This window comes from Trichoderma citrinoviride (assembly GCF_003025115.1).
Source record: "Trichoderma citrinoviride strain TUCIM 6016 unplaced genomic scaffold BBK36scaffold_4, whole genome shotgun sequence".
NCBI classification, from domain to species: Eukaryota; Fungi; Ascomycota; class Sordariomycetes; order Hypocreales; family Hypocreaceae; genus Trichoderma; species Trichoderma citrinoviride.
Window position 1 is genome coordinate 237,207 of NW_020194712.1, and position 19,687 is coordinate 256,893.

Below are 19,687 nucleotides of genomic sequence, written 5' to 3' on the forward strand. Positions count from 1 at the left end.
TCACGATGACCTCACTCTGGGTAATTCAGGCGATTTGCAGTTACGAGCTCTTACTTTCTTCTTCGGCTTCTTTTCCTTTTCTACCTCGTACCGTAGCCCAGTATGATGGCCAAGCTCTTGAATGATGTATGAGGCGCGATATCGGCACAAAGTCCGCTTCATCGTTCTACTAGGTACCTACCTAAGGTGTTGAAGGGCACAGCAGCGAACAGCCTTCTTCCATGCTTAGGTAGGTAAGCATAGGGAACGGTTTGGTTGGGTGCTTTGTTATGTGATAGATGAGCGTTTGGTCAATGCAATCTGGGCTACGGCGAAAAAGAACCAGACGCATATCTATTCCATGGAATTTTCAGTCAAAATTTGCATCTCAGTGAATGTTCGAATACCGCGATTTGGGTGCGTCTCTCAACGTTGTGGCGGCACGTTTTCCATCTCTCACCAACAAGACGAAGGCCAGAAGAGAGACGTTGGACTTTGAAACAGCATAGATAGGGTTATCAGCTAGACATGGATGGCAATGCCGGAACAGTCCTCTTCCAGCAAAAATCTGCCAATATCCATCTCCCCATCATTCACATGTCTCAAACGAACAAAAGCCCAAATGAGAAGCCAAAAGTTAACACGCCAACAGCAACACGTCCCATTTCACACTGTACCATCGCGCCAACCTAACCACAAAATCACCGTGCGAATAAAACATCCTTCACACACGCACCCAAAAAACCTGCCCGTCCATTACACACACAACACAGTGAAAATGTGGGGTCGTCCAAAGTCGCAAAGCGGAATTAAGTACATCCTTCCAAAATTTCCATCGTCATCATCTCCAAAGAAAAGCTTCCGAGTTGTTACAAGTTGCCCCAAACAGACAAAACCACAGACTCGCTATCTGCCTTTTACACAACCCCCGTCACAAACACCACAACTAACCGCCACAATGGACATGTACGAAAATTCTCCTGTCCACCCGTATCATACACGAATAGTTCAAGCAACTAATTGCCCGTTTTCTCTCTGCGATCAGGTTAACATCCGCCGAGCAGCGCACCCTCGAGCAGCGCATGCAAAAGCGCCAAGTCAAGGAATTCGTCGGCGTACGTTCCCTTCATCTCGACACAACGTATATATATATATAAAGGCCGTTATCAATTATTGACGATTTCCCATGGGGGGATTCATATATAGGCTTTCGGCGGCCTCGTCGAGCACTGCTTCACCTCCTGCATCGACGACTTCACCTCCAAATCCCTCTCCACCAAGGAGACCGGCTGCCTCAACCGCTGCGTCCTCAAGTGGATGGCCACGCAGCAGCGCGTCAGCGAGCGCTTCCAGGAGCACAATGCCCAGATTACGCAGCAGATGCAGAAGTAAATCAATCAATCAAACCATATGCTCAGAAACATAAAATCTGGAAATACGAGACCAAAAGAAGAGGCAAAAACGACGACGGAAAGATGAACCAAGGAGAGCATGAACGGGGCCCCTTGACATCGATGGCTGGAAACAATAGCTGGGATGGTATTTTGGCATAGGAGAGCCTGTTGGGAGACGAGAGATTGCTCTCGGGATCGGGACTTTGTATGATACACAGCGTTATGGTGGGGAAAGGGTAACGAAAAGAAAAGAAACGAGAACCAGCCGAGACGCTGTCACTCTGGCACACAAGTTCGACTCGTTGAAGACGGAGTCATCTGTATGATTGTCTTGGGATCAACGGGTAGTTGAAAGCGAGGGCAGGGCGTCCCATCGTTGGAAAGCCAATCAATCAAAGTATGAAAATCTCGCTCAATGAGAATTAATTGAGATGCTCGACTCGAAAGCCGTAACAAAAGACATATGTTACATCTGATGCAGTAGTAGTCCAACGTCCAACGCCTTGTCCTGAAATCCATTACCGTCCCCAGCTTTCTCTAATCGCATACGAACGTAGCTTGAACAGCAAAATCCGACATATATTCATATTCAGCCCTCGAATTCCTCGCTGAGCACGTCGCGAACCGTCTCCAGCTGCACCACCACCTTCTCCTCCAGCAAGTTGTCACAATCCCCCGTCAGTTTTCTTCCCCTCCATTCCATCTCGCGCAGTCCCAGAGGTAGAAGCCGCTCCTTCAACAGACGTCTGCTGGAGAGCCAGTAGTCTACGTTCTCCAGAAGACCCGTCTCGTCCCACTCGACCGGGGGAATATCTCTGCTATTGTTCGCTCGAAGAGCCGCAAGCACGCGCGTCAGAAGTGCCAAAGAGTGAATCTCCGAGGTGCCAAGGAGAGTCAGGTATTGCACAGACTTTTCCTTGGTTCGGCTGGCTCCGGGTGCTTCAAACCGCTCCACGCTCGCTTGCAGCAGGTGAGGGAATTGGTTCAGAACATAGGTAATCTCCGGAGCAACTGTAGCCCCGAGGGAGGTAAGCAGATTCAGCATGAGGGGAAGCATGCCCTTCACCCAGATCCCATAGCACCGTTGTGCAATGGGCGCATCGGCATATGGCGAGACGTTGGTCCTGAGCATAAACTTGGTGAGATTGGCTGACAGAATTGCGCCGAGCACCCCGTCACACGCAAGCTGCTCCGACAACAAGGGCAGGGTGGAGAGCTCCAGCAAGAACAAGATGCTGAGTTCGCCATACACGGGATCGCCATGGTCCCCGAGCTTATCAGCCCACGAGTACAACGATGTCGCTGCGTGCGTAGCGTCATGCGACGCCATGATGTTGAGAATTTGTGTCTGAGACTGTTCAATGTTGGGGACGCTGAGGCAAGCTTGCATGATGGCTGTGAGGAGAGCAAGATCCTCGGGGAAGACATCTGTCGCCTTGTCATGAATCAAGCTGACCAACGATCGAAAGCCTCTGGCAACCACCGTGTCGAGCACGTTCAGAATAGTCTGAGTAACCGTGACGAGAGACCCCTCGAGATCCGCCTGAGAGCTCGCCGTTGTCTTGCTGGCCGCCGTCTGATAAGCCCGCAGGGTGACAAACAGGGCCTTGAGAAGCGTGCGGTAGTAAGAAATGGACTCGGGTTCAAAGGGCTCTTCAACACTGTTGATGGTGCCCATCAAAGTCTCCAGTAGCTGGTTGACATCCTTGACAGCAAGCGTGGACTTGACTAATCGCTGAATCAGAATGAGGGCCAGGTCGGCTCTTGCGTCGACTATTTTGAGGAAGATGTTCTCCGGTCCAGGGACCACCTGGTTGGCATTCAGGCACTGCTGGGCAACTTGCATCATGTGCTTTTTGGTTGCGTCACTCTCGGGGAAGCATTCGCCCAATTCAAGCAGCAAAAGCTCCCATGCGTGGAAGAGAGCCTAGAAAGGGGTCAGCAACATGTCGGCCGTCTTAAAACATAGAGAATAAGGCACTCACGATTTGGGCGTCGACCAGGGACAGGTTGGCGTTTGCGAGCTTCATCTCGTTCAGGAACCCAGCCCCCTTCTTCCCTTGCCATCCAGGGTCGAATCGTAATATTTCATTGGCGCGGTCCAGGTCGTAGTAATAGTTCTCGCCCAGCTCCCTTGGGCCCACCACGGTGCGCTTGAAGTTGTCCAAAGAGCAGCCGAAGAATTTATTGGAGAAGTTCCTTGCGAAGTTGTTGTGGAGAGACTTGTTGTAGCTTGACACCTCAACACCGTCACGCAGGTAGTAGTCCAGATCGTTACTCAGTCCCTTGGCAAGCGTGTCCGCCTTGCCGAGGTGCCGCGAATGGTAGAGCTGCATGGCAAATATCTCTGCAATGTACGCAGCAATTCTTGCCTGGGCGGCAGCAAGTACTGCATCCGATTTGACAGTTTGATGAGAGGGCTTCAGGTCACGAACATAGGCTCGCAACCCGTCCATGTAGGACGTGTCTTTCTGAAGAGTGAACACCGTCCAAGGCCAGTAGTTCTGTGCCGATGTGACAAAGTCCAAAATGACAAGGGCCTCTCCCGTCTCCAAGCTTTTCAAGTTCTTGAGCTTAGACAAGGCCGTTGCGAAGACAGAATCTGCGGACATTTCACTCTTCTTGGCATCCTCCTTCATAGCCTCCCGCGGCGTTTGACCTGTGAGAAGGCAATTGGACATCCATTGTTGTCGGTTCTTTAGAATAGACGTGAAGAACCTCCAGGTGGTCTTCACTTCACTCGGCAAGGCAAAGGGCTGGCCAATGGCAGCCAGAATGTGGAGGAAGGATTTCGAAATATGAGGGCCGAGGTATCCCAAAAGGGAGGGGGGTTCGCTGGTGGACTGGCCGGCATTGACGACCAGTGCCTCCAGCAGCGACAACGCTGGTTCGTGGAAGTGATCCGACACAGCGCAGAGCCGCGCTGATAACGTGGAGGTCTTGAAGAGGTATGTCTCGACCAAAGTCGAGGGTCGCTCCAGGTATTTCGCGACCCGAAGAAGAGTTGTGGAAAAGTCGAACACTGACGTTATCTGGCTTCGAACAGCTTCCGTCCGATTGGGATACAAGGTAGAGTCTGATTTTGTGAGGGCAGAGATAAAGGAGAGGAGGATAGGTTGAAACCGCAGGCTTCCGCTCGATGGCGACAGAAAGCAGTCAATGATGTGAGAAGCAGCGGGTCGAAGACAGGATGTGAGGTTGTCAGAACTGGGGGAATCGCCCATGCTGTAGGTGTAGAGCACAATCTTGTCAAGAATGGGGACGACTCTCTGCAGCAGCGCTATTCTACTGCTTTCCGAGTCAAACATCCATGTTGACGTGTTCTCAAACACATCCACAGAGGTCTGTGCAATCGAAAGGCTGACCTGGGAGAGCACCTTGTCTGCAGTGCCAAGCCAAGGATTCGTCTCCGGCTGCTGTCGACTCGCAGGTTTGCTTCCGGCCCGACGCTGGACAGCAGAGGACATGACAGTGTCAATGAGTGCGGAGAACAGCGAGAGTGAAGACTTGAGGAACTCGAATCGCTCCGAGACCAGCTCGAGACTGCCGGTTATCTTGGTGAGTTTACCAGCCTTTGACTCTGAGTTGAGAAGCTCTGTCCTGGCGAGGTACGACCAGACCCGGCTGGGCTGGACTTGGAGAACAGCATGCAAGAACTTGACACATGCTATGAGCACGCTCACGGCACTATCCTCAGCCATGGCCAACTCATCTTGCATATAGTAGTCCATGGTTTCGCACACAATAGTGACGATATCTTTGCCGGGGCTGATGTGTGCGCTCGCCTCGGACAGGAGGTCGTCATCGTAACGGACCAATGCACCGCTGCTGCCCTGCCTTGTCACCTTGAGCTGCTCCATTCGCAGGAGCGACGCTAATAACAGAATCACTTCGGCCGTCTCTTCCGGTTGCAACATTCCCAGCTCGCAACGATAGCCTTCTTGAGAGAGGCTGACCTCAAGTCGCCGACCGAGAAGAGCCAAAGTCGAGTGGGGATAGTCCATCAGGACAACGCGCCCAGTGTCTGTAATAAATCGCCCGTAGGTGCCCACAGGTATTCTGTAAGCGTCATCCTCGATGTAACGCCGGCTCCACGAGGATGAAAGAGAAATCAGAGGGACTTCCTCCACGAGGCAGAAGGAGTTTGTGTTTTCATCTTCTTGAACCAGCTCGTATCCTTGGAACAGGTTCGGGAGTGTAAAGGTGATGGTCGGAGTCTTGAGGAGCAGGTCGAGAATCATATCCGTCCTTTCATCCGGGCTCTCTTGCGATGCAGTACAAAGTATACGGCAGAGCGTGATGAAAGGAAGGAACTCGTATGGGTATCGATCCTGGGCTTGCTGGAAAAAGAAATCCATGGCCAGGTCGTCTCGTAGCATAGAGCTGAGAATGTCCTGGGCTACGGGCATGTTTTCTGACGCGGATAGGTCCCAGTAGTCTCGGCCAGGAGATAGAAGGGCGTGCAAACAGCTCACGGAATCTGACTGGTAACCGACGAATGGATATGATACCTTGAGGAGCTCCAGGAAAACGACGCGAAGGCGCGAGCTGATCAGGGGCGACAAGCTGCCGTCCACAGACGGGCCCAAGGTCTCAGCCATCTTTGACATAATGTCAAAGACCCTGCCCTGAGCAGTGGCGACTGCCGCAAGTTGCTCGACAACCTGCATGTCCCTCGGACTCGATGCGTTCTCGAGAAAGCCATCAAACTTGGAAGACTCGATGGAGTAGATACTTCCAGCTGAATTTCGCCGTCCAGTAGGTGTGCGCATCACGCTTCGCGTCTCGAACTTTTCTCGGGCGCTTTGCTGTATCAGGTTGTCACGCTTATCGGTCCTGGTCTGGTAGGACACGTTGAGTCGGTGGAGCAGAAAGGACCATGTGAAGATGACGGGGCAGGCAGTCTCCGAGTCTGAGCCGGCCGCGTCCAAGATGCTTTTGTGAACCTGTTCCAAGACATCAGGCGAGAGCAGATACGAATCGTAGACATCGTCAGCCTGTGCTGGATCTTCGTCTCGATCGGACAGGTATGAGAGTGCTCGTGCAGGCTTGAGCAGGCCAATGGAGATGGCTGAGGACAGGACCTTCATTGGCATGACCAGCTCGGCAGTGATTTGGTTGATCTACATTGCGTTAGCCAAGACCAGAAGAGGGAGGCTGGCGGAGCACATACGGGCTGTATGGAATCGAAAAAGCCGTATATCTCCATTAGTGAAAACCACTGGTTGATCACTGAGGACGGAGGGAAATCGCTACCATAACAGTCTACCAGCTGGAGAACCACAGACAAGCTGTGTACGATCTCGGTCAGTAAGCTGCGTAGCCATTCCAACTCTACTTCGTCGTTGAGCAGCACTGCTTCGTCCGTAAATGCCTTCATGCCGGCCTCGATCCCGCTCATGCAGCTGGTGACGACGTCCAGATAGGCCGGCAGCATCGCCTCCATCTCGTCGCGTGGCTGAGCAGACATCTTCAACTTGTACAAATCGGCGATGCTGTCGTCTCCAGGAGCAAAGATGGGGAGACGCCGATACAGCTTGATGGACGTGGCATAGTCCGCGACCATTATGAAGAAGCGACGCTCGGTCAAGAAGGTATCGAACAAACGACGCCTTCTCGAGTCGGCCTTGTCGAATTCGGCGGAGATCTCGTCGGCATCCAACGCTGCTGCAGCTCCCAAGTCTGACAGGAACGCCAATCCCTGGCCATTTTGCAGGCCCGCGGCTTCCTGCAGGTTGGCGGCATCGTGGGACGATAGAGGGCCGAGAAGATGCCTCGAAGAGCGGGACTGGTACTCGACGAGGACGACCCGCAGAGCAGCGACCAGGTTGACCTTGGCGTTGTTGCTGAGCCACTTTGCGTCCTCTTTGAACTGGTTAATGTCGTATCGATCTGTCGACGCGGAGGTGACGTTGATTGGGGCCGTCTTGGTCTCGAAGCTCTTGCTCGTGGCCTCGTCCGGCGGCGCAAACGCGGTCGCAGGTTCGCTCAGCAGGCCGCGGACATAGTCGTCGTCGAAGAATCGAACAATCGCAGAGCTCTTCTGTCGTTCCCCCGTGCTGTCCGAGAGAGCTGTGGCGACAAGCTTCCACGACCTTGATGCTGCGGTCAGTATGCCTCGCCAACCAAATAGCACAGCAGCGCCGCAACTCACAGAAGCACCTTGTCCCCGGAGAGGCACTGCCCCAGGGAGGGAAAATAGTTGCTATCAGACACCGGCGCCATTGCCACGAGTCTCAGTAAGGCGGCCGAGACGCTCGCCGCATCACCTGGAGGCTGTTGGTGCGAGAGCGGTGCAGAGCCACGGTCGACGCGCTTTTGGCACAATTTTGGGGTGCTGGATTTCGAGATGGTCCAGCATCAACAACAAGCAGCTGCTGCAGGTCGACTTTTTTGGTGAAGCTCCCAGGAACCCGCGGTTTAGCCGGCGCCCGAGCGTCGTACAGTGCGCAGGACTCAGCGGCTTGTATGCTCACCTACCTACCTTACCTACTGTACGAGTGAAGCTGATTCGATGCACCTCCGGAGGCAACAGTAAGCACACAGAGAGAGGACTCCGTACAGTATGGATATCACTTACCTGACTTTGGCGTCCAGACCGGGGCTTTATCGGCACGTCAAACAGACACAACAGCTCTTTTGAATAGCGGGCTACAGACGTATCGCCCCCCCAAAACGTAGCGCCAAAGTCAGAGATTTGTTGGCTGTTGGTGGAGCTGACTCATACAAAACTCAATAAGACAGACGACCAGACTCTCACCACCAGAGCACCGACTCTGTCCCGTTCATGTAACACCGGGCCTTTACGGACGCAGACACTCTTTTATCTCTGCTGACCGCAGTCCGTGTCTCCCATCTCACCTCGTCCTTCTTTCTCACCTTCATCACCGCAATTGGGCCCTCGTTCCCCGTCAAGATGCCGTCCTCCGATATCATCGACCACTCGCCTCACCAGCCGGATCCGTCTCCTCCAGTGGCAACGGCCTCCAACCTCGTCCTCATTGACAACTACGACTCCTTCACCTGGAACATTTACCAGTATCTCGTGCTCGAGGGCGCCACCGTCCACGTCTTCAGAAACGACAAGATCACGGTGGAGGAGCTGATCAAGCACAACCCGACCCAGCTCATCATCAGCCCCGGCCCGGGCCACCCCCAGACCGATTCCGGAGTCAGCCGAGATGCAATCCGGCACTTTGCGGGCAAGATTCCCGTCCTGGGAGTCTGCATGGGCTTGTAGGTCGCATCATTCACGCTCATCCTCTTCTCGTCGTTTCGTTCGCCCAAGATGAACTTACAATCGTACACAGGCAATGCATCTTTGACATCTATGGCGGCGAGGTGTCCTCTGCCGGTGAATGGCTGCACGGCAAGACCTCTCCCTTGACCCACGATGCCAAAGGAGTCTTTGCCGGCTTGCCTCAAGGCCTTCCCGTGACGCGATACCACTCTCTCGCCGGCACCCACCTCACTCTGCCCGAGTGTCTTGAGGTTTCCTCCTGGATTGCCAAGCCAGATGGCTCGGCTGGCATTATCCAGGGAGTTCGCCACAAGAAGTATGTGGTCGAGGGCGTGCAGTTCCACCCGGAGAGCATCCTCACCGCTGAGGGTCGTGTGATGATCAGGAATTTCTTGCACATGCAGGGCGGTACCTGGGAGGAGAATGAACGGCTTCAAAAGGCTGCTGCCTCAAAGGCCGCCGCCAGCTCTTCTGCGCCCAAGCCACAAAAGAACAACATCCTTCAGACCATTTACGCAAACCGAAAGGCTGCCGTCGCCAAGCAAAAGGAGATTCCCTCTCAGCGGATGAGCGACCTCCAGGCCGCATACGACCTGAACGGCGCTCCTCCCTTGGTACCATTCGTCAACCGCTTGAAGCAGTCGCCTTTCGATGTGGCTCTCATGGCGGAGATCAAGCGCGGTTCTCCCTCCAAGGGCGTCTTCGCGTTAGAAGTTCAGGCTCCCGTGCAGGCCCGCAAATATGCACTTGCCGGTGCGAGCGTGATTTCTGTCCTGACAGAGCCCGAGTGGTTCAAGGGAAGCATCGAGGATCTGCGAGCTGTCCGCCAGGTGTTGGAGGGCATGCCCAACAGACCGGCCATCCTGCGCAAGGAATTCATCTTTGAGGAGTACCAGATTCTGGAGGCAAGGCTGGCTGGAGCAGATACGGTGCTGCTGATTGTCAAGATGCTCGAGGTCGAGCTGCTGGAGCGCTTATACGAGTACTCATTATCCCTTGGAATGGAGCCTCTGGTGGAAGTTCAAAACGCAGACGAGATGACGATAGCCGTCAAGCTCGGTGCCAAGGTCATTGGCGTCAACAACAGAAACCTCGAGACGTTTGAGGTCGACATCAACACCACGGGTCGTCTGCGAAGCATGGTATCCGACTCGACCATCATCTGCGCACTCAGCGGCATCAACAAGCATCAGGACGTCCTTGACTGCAAGAGAGATGGAATCAATGCTGTCCTTGTCGGCGAGGCCATCATGAAGGCACCAGACGCGACGACCTTTATCAGCGAACTGTGCTCCGGAAGCAAACCGCCGCCGAGGGATAACACGCCTGAGAAATTGCACGTCAAGATCTGCGGCATTCGAAGCGTTGAGGCTGCGCTGGAAGCAGTCGAGGCCGGCGCTGACTTTATCGGCGTCAACCTAGTGCCCGGAGCGAGGCGAGCCGCTTCCCACGAGGTCGCCCTGGCCGTCTCGGACGCCGTTCATTCATATTCCAGGTCTTCTGGAACCGCTGCCCAACTGTCAATCCCCTCGTCAGGCGCTACGGATTTCTTTGAGCTCACGACAAGGAACCTCACGACCCCGAGGACACAGGTAGTGGGCATCTTCCAGAACCAGCCCCTGAGCGAAGTGTTGGAGAAGCAGAGGCTGTACAACCTGGACCTCGTGCAGCTCCACGGCGACGAACCGATTGAGTGGGCCAAGGCGATCCCCGTGCCTGTCATCCGCTGCTTCAAGCCCAACCATCCCGCCGTCGGTCTCCGCGGCTATCACGTCGTTCCCCTGCTGGACTCTGGAGCCGGTTCCGGCAAGCTATTGGATGTCTCGAGCGTCAAGGAGCTTCTTCAGAAGGACCCAGAACTCAGGATCTTCTTGGCCGGGGGTCTCAACCCCGACAACGTTGCAGAAGCGGTCAATGCCCTGGGAGAGTTCAGCAGGCAGGTGGTTGGCGTGGACGTGAGCAGTGGTGTTGAGGAGGACGGCAAGCAGAGTTTGGCCAAAATAACTGCCTTTGTGAAGGCTGGCAAGGCAATCAGGTAGATTTGGGTAGACGGGTTGAAAGTCTACGTGCGGATATAGATGAACAAGCACGAGGGTAAAACCATAGATTGCCAGAACAAATATATGCCTTTACCACCTGCCACAATCATGTTCATATAGTCTTGCTGTGTGTTCTATCTTGTGTACCTCTTCGCTCCAGCATTGCATGGTGAAATCCGAGCTTTGTGTCCGCGCCGCAGCTGAGCTTGGTAGCATCTGTCCACGCACCACCAAACAGCTCCGCCTCCACGTGTAAGTCGTCCTTTGCTCAAAGAACAACCACGCCGCCAATACCCGAACCCCTTGAACCACATCTTTACCACTCACTCACACCTGAACTTGCTCTTTGCATTATGCAGATGCAACATGCCTCTCAAAGGCCTAATCCCCTTCCCCCAGTTTCACTATATACCATCCAAACCTCATAGCCCCAACATCCCACATCTTCACTCCTCCTCACAATTCAGTCTTCTCCCCCCCTCCCCCCCACCCCCCTTCCACCATCAACACAAACACAGAGAAAACATAAACGCAAAAAAAGAAGATGCCTCGCCGAATCTTCAAAAACCTCGTCATCGCCACAGCAGGCCCCCTCCCCGGCCAACTCACCGTCGAAAACCTCCGCACATGGACCGCCCTCCGCAAAGGCGTCTTCACCGAAGACTACGATGCCGACCAAGTCACGCACCTCCTGTGTACGCGGGAGCAATTTGACCAGAAGCTTCCCCGAAGTTAGCTTTCTCTCCCTCTCTCTCCCTCTCTCTCTCTCTCTCTCCCTCTCTCTCCGTCTCTCTCTCTCTCTCTCTCTCTCTCTCTCATGTCTTTATCATCCGGGCTGTAAAAATGTATATAGTTCGTTTATGCTGATGTTACAACAACAAAACAGTCAAAGAAGCTCTCACCCGCGGAGCAAAGAAACAGCACATTGTCCACTGCGACTGGTTCGAAATCTCCGCCGTCAACGACAAGAGGCAGCCCGAGAGGGAGTACTCCATGCGCAACATCCTCGCCAAGCAGAACGCCGCCAAGAGGGAACAGGCTCGCATTGAGCGAGGCAGGAGAGAGGGCGAGAGGGCCGTCAACACCAGTAAGAAGAAACATTACACTCTCTTTGATATGACATACATGATGCTCATATAACTGTTAGACCTTTTCCACATCTACACCGATCGAACATTCTTCAACTACCAAATCGACATCACTCGCGACGACATCGAGGCAGGCCACCTCGGCCAACGCTACACTCTCTACGTAAGATAACAAAGTCTCAATCCTCTCAAAACCTCCCCCCATCTATCACCCCTTACTGACCAACACCTCAATCCAATTTATACACACGAAACAGCTCTGGGAATCCAACGCAAAGCCCCATCTCTACTGGTTCGCCGCCAAGTTCATCAAGAAAAAGGGCGACTCCCAGCCCAGCTTCCACCGGCCCAGCCCCTGCTCCGGGCCCTGGCGCCGCGAAATGGACCTCTTCATGGACTTCTTTCGCATCAAGACTGGGATCGAGTGGCAGGACCGCGTGATTGGGCAGGGGACCATGTCTGGTTCTTATTTTCAGTATTCGCCGCCGGTGAGTTTTTTTTTTTTCTCTCTCTCTCATATATACGTTCTACTTGCTTTGGTGAGGGGAAGGGATGCTTGTGTGTGTGTGTGTGTGTATGCGGTTGCGTGTGGAAATGAAAAAAAGCTGATGGGCGTTGTGTGTCTGTGATTGACTTTAGACGGGCGGAAAGCCAGTTGGCCGTCGGCTTCGGTTCTGCTATGAGTATTGTCTTGAGATCAACGCCCAGCTCAGAGGCTTGCCGTGGCCGCCGCTGCAAGAAGAAGCTCAAGTCAAGGATGGAGATGAAGCAACTGAAGCACACGACGCCATCATTGAGGACCATGGCAGTGACGGCAACGGTATAACGGCTGAATCAGATTCCGGAATGTCTGTGCAGGACAAGATCGATATTGATAATGTGGGAAAGGATGTCACGGTGGATGGATGTGAGGAGGAGGAACAAGTGGCGCTCCAGGAGTCCGAGGAGATGCAGACGACAAATGTTGGATTCGGATGTGACCATGACCTCTTCTCAGTAACTCTCAAAACTAGCTAGATATTCGCACTTCTGGAAGAATATGAGCTGCTGTCAGTGTACAGATGTACTCAGTCTCATCATTCGAGGTTCCATGGCAAGCAAGCTCTCAAATCAAAACCAGTCAACATAAGAAGCCAATTTTACAGCTTAGTAGTACATCAAATCCGGGATATCAGCGCTTGTCTATGCTCTTATAGACATATCATCATAACAACAATCATACCAACCCAAAAAAAGAAGCCCTCTCACAAGCCCCTCAAAACCTCAGCTTCGGAAACACAAACACCAGCAGCACCAAGGCAACCATCAGCCCATACACCCACGCATACAGAATCATCCTCCCCCACCACCCCTTGCCCTCCGTCATCCTCCTCAGCGACCCCATCCGCCCCTGCGCCGCCTCCATGCTCAGCTCCGACTTCTCCATGCTCGCCCCCGCGGCGCCGAGCACCGTCCTGTCCTCCTCCAGCGTCGCCGAGAAGCTCTTGGAGCTCTCCTTGAGCGCGCTCGCCATCTGCAGGATCGAGCTGGAGATGGCGTCCTGCTCGAAGCGCTGCTGGTCGAGGATGGCCTCTGCCGTGGCCGTCGACCTCTCTGGGCTGGCGGGCTTGCGGCGGTTGGCGAATAGGGCGGATCGAGCGGTGCTGTGGGCGGAAGGAGCTGGTGATGGGGCGGAGGCGCGAGCGCGCAATGCTTGTGTCGTCTGTGTGGAAGGTTGTTCACTGACGACGGCCTCAGCCGCTGCAGTACCAGTGTTGGTCGTCGTCGTCGTCGTAGGGATTTCGGGTGTTGGTTCAGCTTGTAACGGCGGTTTAGGGGGCTCGGGATGATGTATCTCGTCTTCGACGTTGCCTTCTGCCCGCGGCGCATTCGATGACCGTCTCGAGTCCTGGCTTTCGCTCGGCGTGTGTATGATGTCTCTAAGCAGGTCTTCACCTTCGGACGAGTCTTCTTCGTCAACAGCAACCTGGTCCAACGTCAGCGATGCTCTTCGTTTGCTTGAGTTGAGAAGTCGCAAACTTTTCGCAGGTCATCCAACCGATCAAACAACAGGTCCAGCGTTTCCCGGTGTTTTGCGAGGTCGCTCTGCGAGTCCGCTCTCCTTGCCGGCTGCGTATGTTCCAGCTTCGTCAGCGCCGCCCGCGCATACTGCAGGTTCTATGCCAGAATGTTAGCTATCAGCCAAAACTCCGGTATATAGTTTCCCAAGTCTCACAGCCTCGACCCTCGTCCTCTCAAACTCGCTGTTGCGCAATCTTCGTTCGCGTTCGGGGCTCGGATGCAGCACAGACTGCTTTAACCGGGAGAGGAGCTGCGCAAGCTCTACCGGAGAGAGACTCGGCTGCTCTCCATCGGGCAGACTGTGTAGTAAAGCCATGGCAGGTGTGAAGATGGCTTGTGGTGACTCGTTGGATTTGCGACAGGATTGACGATGGACGCATGTGTTACAGCGTTACATGTGGAATTACGTCGCTGGGAGTTGGACATGTGGCTGAAGCTTCACAGTGCGCCACAGCCGGCCGGTTTAGGCAGTTGGCCGCCACACACAAGATCACCGGAAGGGAAGCAAGCATTAAACACGCGTATCAGCTCACAAGATGAAGTTCGATTGTAATAGTAGTATAAGGTACCAGGGCGTGTATGATATTGGTGGTACGCTGGTTTGCATCAGGAGAATAGTTACAACCAGCCGATAATGCCCAATGATGCCCAATGATGCCCAGTAGCGACCTCTTGATGCCTCGAGCCGGTCTCTTGGAGCATCATGACGCCGCTGAGATGTCGTGATGCGAAGCATATTATGATTCTTTCATGCCACAGATACTCACTTTCATGGTCCCCCGCAGACTTCAGCTTCATAAGTACCCAATACCAAGATTTACCGCAAATTCGCATAACTGGAAGACTCCCGATACTCCATGCCACCCAAGAAAGATAACCCCAAAACCGTAATGCCATCCCTCTCGGAACATATATCACCCAGAGGGCACTTCTCGTTGCCAAACTCCGGTGTCAGATACGCAGACTTGATTCCAATGTCAATGGTAACCTCATACCACCACCCAGGCTTGTCCCACGACACCTCTTTTCCTAAAGCACTAGGCCCGTCTTTCGTGAAGTCGTCGGCAGGTCGAAATCGAAGACATGGGAGGGGGTCTGTGGAGATGGGTCCGCTGCTCGGTCTGACTCTTCAGAGACTTGAATTCGCTGTCTCAAGGCCCGTCTGAGCGTCCAGACTCCGGGAAGACAGCGGCCCAACGTGTCGCCTTCTTCGCAGCAAGTGTCATCACTCCTTGGCTTCTTCACCTTCATTCTTCGCCAGTGATTCCCTCAATCTCTCCTCCTGCTTCTTCCAGTGTCCCCCCTCTTCATAATCAGAGCTAATCTTGAGCGCTCTCCTCAGCCGCTCGCTCTCCTTGATCTTGGCGTCGGCCATCTCGTGCACCTGATGCTCCTTGAAAGCCCGCCTCGGCGCATTGTTCTTGTTCTTGGAGTTCATCTCCGCGAGCAGCTTCTTTCGCAGCTCGTCGCAGCGGCGATCAATCTCCTCTTCTTCGACCCTGTGAAACGGTTACTACTACTGCCGCCTCCACACGACCGCGTTGTCTGTCCAAAAAGTAGACGTACTCTTCTTCCTCCAGCTGGTCTCTCAGCTCAAACACCTTGACCTCAATCTCCCTCTTTCTATCGTGCTCGAGAATTGCCTTGTCGGGCTGGCGCTGCTTGTGTCGCATGTCGCGGTCTTTGGGATACGGCGCGGCGTAATCGCGCGGCCTGACCTGGGCGAGGTTTCGCTGGACATAGCCAGAAGTTCCGCTGCCTCGCGGCGTCGAGAGGCCGACATTGTCAGACATGGCCGCAGAAGCTACCGTGGCGCCAGGCAGAAGGGTACAAGGGTTCGATGCCGCGGATATGGAGTGGCGATGGGAGGCTGAAGATGGAGACTTTGGACGGTCTCGGACTCGAATGCAAAGGGTTCGAGGTTCATGTTCGTTCCAGTCAGCTGCAGGTTGGCGCTGCCTCCCGTCATTAGCGGCTTCTCCAGCGCCTATCCCGCTAAAAGTCCACTGCCGCCAGCAGCCCCATGGCGTTTTCGTCGGGCGGTGAGGACCTGTCACTGATAACGTCGCGGCAGAACTCGATAACGGAGGGGCAAATCGGCAAGCCGCGCCCCTCCAGACTTTTGATACCCTGCAATGAAACGACGAAGGATGCGGATGAGTCAACGTCTGGGTATTTCATCCTCTGATCTGCCTATATCTGCTCTTAGAAATCTTTGAATTCTTTCCCAACAACATTATTATCTTCAGTCCCTTCATAACGGATTTTTTCCCAAAATGCCACACCTGCCCGATAAAGACCCCAAAGAGGGCGAGCCCTCTGTCGTCTTCCCTCCCGTCACCAGAGACCACATCCAGAACTGCTCGTACGAAGCCTGGTTCCCCAAATACCGGAGCTCGTGTCTCAAGTCACGCATCATACCGCTGCCGCCGGCCTTTGTTTCGTACTTGCATGAAGATGGCATCATCCTCGCAGACGACGACGAAGCGAATGAGCCAGAGGACGCCGAATGGTCAAGTTCGGCGGCCACGCACCCCCGAGTAACGCCCTATGACTCTTCCGACGACGAGGACGAGGACGAGGAAGAAGAGGAAAGACTACCGCCGAACAAGCGCTTTCCGGAGACACACGAGCTCATCAAGCAGAAGATTGCTGAGCTCGGCGGCGCTGTTGCGCCAAAGCTGAACTGGTCGTCTCCCAAGGATGCCAAGTGGATATCGCCACATCAAAACACTCTCAAATGCACAACCCCCAACGACATCTACCTCCTCTTGAAGTCATCTTCCTTCGTATCTCATGATCTTCTTCATGCATTCGACGACTGCACAGACACTCCACCGTCGAGACCCTTTACGCCCGTTCTGGTTCTCAGACCCTTCTTCACACCTCACGTTGCCCTGGAGTTTAGGTGTTTCGTCAAGCATCGTGCGCTCATTGGGATCACGCAACGAGATCTGAACCACTACGACTTTTTAGAAAGGCTCCAGGGCCAGTTGTGGAAGAAGATCAGGACATTCTTCTACCAGAAGCTGAGACTGACGTTCCCCGATTCCTGCTTTGCTTTTGACATTTATATCCCCGGAAACACCTTTGCCGAGGATGGCCTGGGAAAGGTGAGACTCATGGACATCAATCCATGGGCTCCCAGCACGGACAGCCTGTTGTTCTCGTGGGAGGAGCTTCTCACCATGGAGGTTGAGAATCCGCTGTACGGGTCTGTTTCCGAGCATCAGGCAGATGGAAGCGGAGGAGAGACGGCAGATGAGACGGATGACGACGCGGGAGACGAGTATAGCCCGGGCCGCCAGCCAGAGATTCGCATCGTCCGCAAGAACGATCCGGAGGCATACAACTTTAGCTCGCCACAGTACTCTGCTCACAAGCTTCCAAAGGAGGTTGTGGATGCCAGTCTGGCGGGAGAGGGGGGCTTGAGAGAGTTTGCGCAGCGGTGGAAGGAGATTACCGAGGGTCGGGGCCAGGGAATATGGGAGCAGCCCAGCAACCTGAACGCTAGGACGTGAGGATCAGGCAGATGCAGAGCGGGACAAGCTTGATATACAAGAAGCATAGAGCAACAACGTTGGATGATTATATGAATATTGGCAAAGCGCAGTGATGATTTTGCCTACCAGGAAGCAGAAATAACATGTAAAAACATTACAAATAATACAGTGCCAGCCAAAGATGAAGACCTGAAGCTGCTGAGATGCTGTGCTGGGCCAAGACGAAGCTGAGGTGCTGCTGGGCAACCATCAGTGCTTTCATGTTACCTGAGGTCAATCAGTGCAAGCAGCGCCCCACTTTGCGCTTCTCTCAAGTTGAACTGAACCACAACAGCGCCAAGTGCTAAGCTCACCTACTCAGTGACATCTCCAAGCTCATGTTCACGGCCATCAACACCAAAGCCCCAACATCACCATGCTGGCCATTGGCACCGCAAGAATGCCCGCGCGCACCGCCGACGGCTCGCAGCCCGACCTCCAGCGCCTCTCCCACTCCATGTACGCCTCGCCCACAGACGCCGTCGCCTGCCGCGCGCGCACCGCCGCCGACATCGCCTACGCGGCCTACGGCGACCTCGTCAAGATCGACAGCGCCCTGTGCAAGAAGCTGGCCTCGGAGGCCGCCCTGCGCAAGCCCGTCCAGCGCCGCGCCGACCAGAAGCTCAACATTGAGCGCCGCAGCAACGTCGAGGCCCTGCTCGCCCACATGACGGGCCAGCCCGCTGCCCACCCGTGCAAGAACTGCCGCAAGGGCCACGGCCCGTGGTCGCAGTGCATCGTCTACGAGGGCCAGATGTGCGGCAGCTGCACCAACTGCTGGTTCAACGCGAGCGGCTCCCGGTGCACGTTTCATGGTGAGTTTTCTTTCGGACGGAAAGGATGGGTGAATGTGTCTGTTTCACTCTTTGCTTTCATCCCTTGTCTGTCCTGGTCTTGTTTCGTCTCTTTTTCCGCTTCAACCCCTTCTCAGTGACGTGAACATCGCCAGCTTCATCTCACTTCTGATGCTGATGAGTCCAAGCAGAGAACAACCATCCCATGCCGCAAGCATTGTACACCAATTCTTCCGCCGCCGCCTCGGGAGCCACCATCCTCGCCTCGCTCTCTCAGGGGCCCCCTCCTCCTCCTCCTCGTCCCCCTCATCCCCCCGCGCCCACCAACCCCCGTAGTCTCTCCGTCGACGTCCGCAGCTAGGGCCTGTCGGACTCGACCAAGCGGCTCATCACCCAGACCATCACCGACGTCGCCACCTTTTCCAAGAGGGAGCGCTTTCTCGCGCGCATTGAAGCCGCTGCTAAGGAGCTCGGCATGCGCATTGCGGAATACGAGGAGTACCTGGAGACCCCCGAGGGCGTCGCCGAGCAGAATGCTGCCGTCGACAGGGAGCGAGCGCAGACTACCTATTCTCAGGCTGCTGAGGTTTCCATGGTGGATGCTCCTTGGGATGGGCGTCTGAAATGAGATGCCCTGTTGTTTCGTTGCCGATGCCTAAATCTTCTTCGCCTGCTCGATTAAGCACGTGTTGAAGGAGAAGGGGCAAATCGACAGAAAGAGACATCATTGGGACGTCACGAATGCCCACCTTGGCAGCTTTCTTGGCCAGTATGGCACCACTGGAGCAGGTATGTCAGTTTCAAGAGTTTACCGCTCTTCTCGAGTACTAACTTGCTCCTGAAAGGAACGAGGACGACTTTTTTCAGCAGTTTTCTTTCACAAGTTAAGCTGAAGCCTAGCTACGAGAAAAGCTCTGCTGGCGATCTATGCGAACTATTACGTTGGTCAACTTTCTATTCTCAATCAACAAAGCCTGGATTCTGGATGCTTGCTGTTTCGGCATCTTACACTTCCAGGGAAGAGATATTGGAAACTCTATACCCTACGTCTTCTTTTACACCATCTCGTGATGATATACAAGGTCATATACATTTGGGTCTCTTGAAACATAAGCTTTGCGCGCTCCCACTCTTCTTCTTCTTCCTTCTTCTTCTTCTTCTGTTTGCCTTTTATGGTCTGGTCCTTACGCTGGATTTTGGGATTTTCTTCTCTCTCCTTCTTCTTTTGAGGCTTTGTTGCTATCGATGGAATTGCGAATCTTGGTCATGACGCATTTCAGGAGCAGAATTTGGACAAATGCCTGTGCTGAATCTTCTTTTCTTTTTTTATAAGAGAGGATATATACCCCCAGTTTTGGTAGGTTTGCTGGGGACTAGGTTAGGTTAGCAAACCCATAGGCCATGCGAAATACCCATTTGGTTCTCCTGTCTTTTTTACTTTTCTAAAACATGGAGGGCTGTATAGAAGCCGGTGATTCTCATCGACAACTTCTCGCCTTTGCCCCAAGAAGTTTCAAAAGACCAGGATCAGCAAATCACGGGCCCCATCA

General features: G+C 54.0%; 8 protein-coding genes across 8 annotated transcripts; 5 read left to right on the plus strand and 3 right to left on the minus strand.

Moving 5' to 3' along the window:
• Positions 1 to 937: 937 nt before the first annotated feature.
• BBK36DRAFT_1167153 (hypothetical protein) lies at positions 938 to 1,371 on the plus strand (the record flags this gene model as incomplete). Its single annotated transcript, XM_024895011.1, has 3 exons — positions 938 to 945; positions 1,025 to 1,094; positions 1,186 to 1,371. 3 exons carry the CDS (start codon positions 938 to 940, stop codon positions 1,369 to 1,371), a joined length of 264 nt encoding a protein of 87 aa, XP_024751174.1.
• A 591-nt stretch (positions 1,372 to 1,962) lies between these two features.
• On the minus strand, positions 1,963 to 7,598 carry BBK36DRAFT_1167154 (hypothetical protein; the record flags this gene model as incomplete). Its single annotated transcript, XM_024895012.1, has 5 exons — positions 1,963 to 2,845; positions 2,975 to 3,300; positions 3,359 to 6,496; positions 6,547 to 7,468; positions 7,528 to 7,598. 5 exons carry the CDS (start codon positions 7,596 to 7,598, stop codon positions 1,963 to 1,965), a joined length of 5,340 nt encoding a protein of 1,779 aa, XP_024751175.1.
• A 691-nt stretch (positions 7,599 to 8,289) lies between these two features.
• On the plus strand, positions 8,290 to 10,652 carry BBK36DRAFT_50577 (hypothetical protein; the record flags this gene model as incomplete). Its single annotated transcript, XM_024898177.1, has 2 exons — positions 8,290 to 8,609; positions 8,684 to 10,652. The coding sequence occupies 2 exons, from the start codon at positions 8,290 to 8,292 to the stop codon at positions 10,650 to 10,652; spliced, it is 2,289 nt and encodes a 762-aa protein (XP_024751176.1).
• A 544-nt stretch (positions 10,653 to 11,196) lies between these two features.
• Positions 11,197 to 12,757, plus strand: BBK36DRAFT_1114447 (hypothetical protein; the record flags this gene model as incomplete). Its single annotated transcript, XM_024890029.1, has 5 exons — positions 11,197 to 11,383; positions 11,539 to 11,739; positions 11,800 to 11,903; positions 11,998 to 12,228; positions 12,380 to 12,757. 5 exons carry the CDS (start codon positions 11,197 to 11,199, stop codon positions 12,755 to 12,757), a joined length of 1,101 nt encoding a protein of 366 aa, XP_024751177.1.
• Positions 12,758 to 12,995: 238 nt separating this feature from the next.
• On the minus strand, positions 12,996 to 14,117 carry BBK36DRAFT_1167156 (hypothetical protein; the record flags this gene model as incomplete). The annotated part of the gene is made up of 3 exons (XM_024895013.1): positions 12,996 to 13,706; positions 13,760 to 13,897; positions 13,956 to 14,117. 3 exons carry the CDS (start codon positions 14,115 to 14,117, stop codon positions 12,996 to 12,998), a joined length of 1,011 nt encoding a protein of 336 aa, XP_024751178.1.
• A 909-nt stretch (positions 14,118 to 15,026) lies between these two features.
• Positions 15,027 to 15,594, minus strand: BBK36DRAFT_1167157 (cwf21-domain-containing protein; the record flags this gene model as incomplete). The annotated part of the gene is made up of 2 exons (XM_024895014.1): positions 15,027 to 15,292; positions 15,336 to 15,594. 2 exons carry the CDS (start codon positions 15,592 to 15,594, stop codon positions 15,027 to 15,029), a joined length of 525 nt encoding a protein of 174 aa, XP_024751179.1.
• A 478-nt stretch (positions 15,595 to 16,072) lies between these two features.
• On the plus strand, positions 16,073 to 17,326 carry BBK36DRAFT_1134740 (D123-domain-containing protein). Its single transcript, XM_024892408.1, has one exon. It carries the CDS (start codon positions 16,078 to 16,080, stop codon positions 17,320 to 17,322), a length of 1,245 nt encoding a protein of 414 aa, XP_024751180.1. The 5' UTR covers positions 16,073 to 16,077; the 3' UTR covers positions 17,323 to 17,326.
• A 393-nt stretch (positions 17,327 to 17,719) lies between these two features.
• Positions 17,720 to 18,765, plus strand: BBK36DRAFT_1167159 (hypothetical protein; the record flags this gene model as incomplete). The annotated part of the gene is made up of 3 exons (XM_024895015.1): positions 17,720 to 18,158; positions 18,329 to 18,486; positions 18,520 to 18,765. The coding sequence occupies 3 exons, from the start codon at positions 17,720 to 17,722 to the stop codon at positions 18,763 to 18,765; spliced, it is 843 nt and encodes a 280-aa protein (XP_024751181.1).
• Positions 18,766 to 19,687: the final 922 nt, after the last annotated feature.

Coding starts and splice junctions, on each gene's coding strand:
- BBK36DRAFT_1134740 (XM_024892408.1), top strand. CDS start 16,078: ATGCCACACCTGCCCGATAAAGACCCCAAAGAGGGCGAGCCCTCTGTC.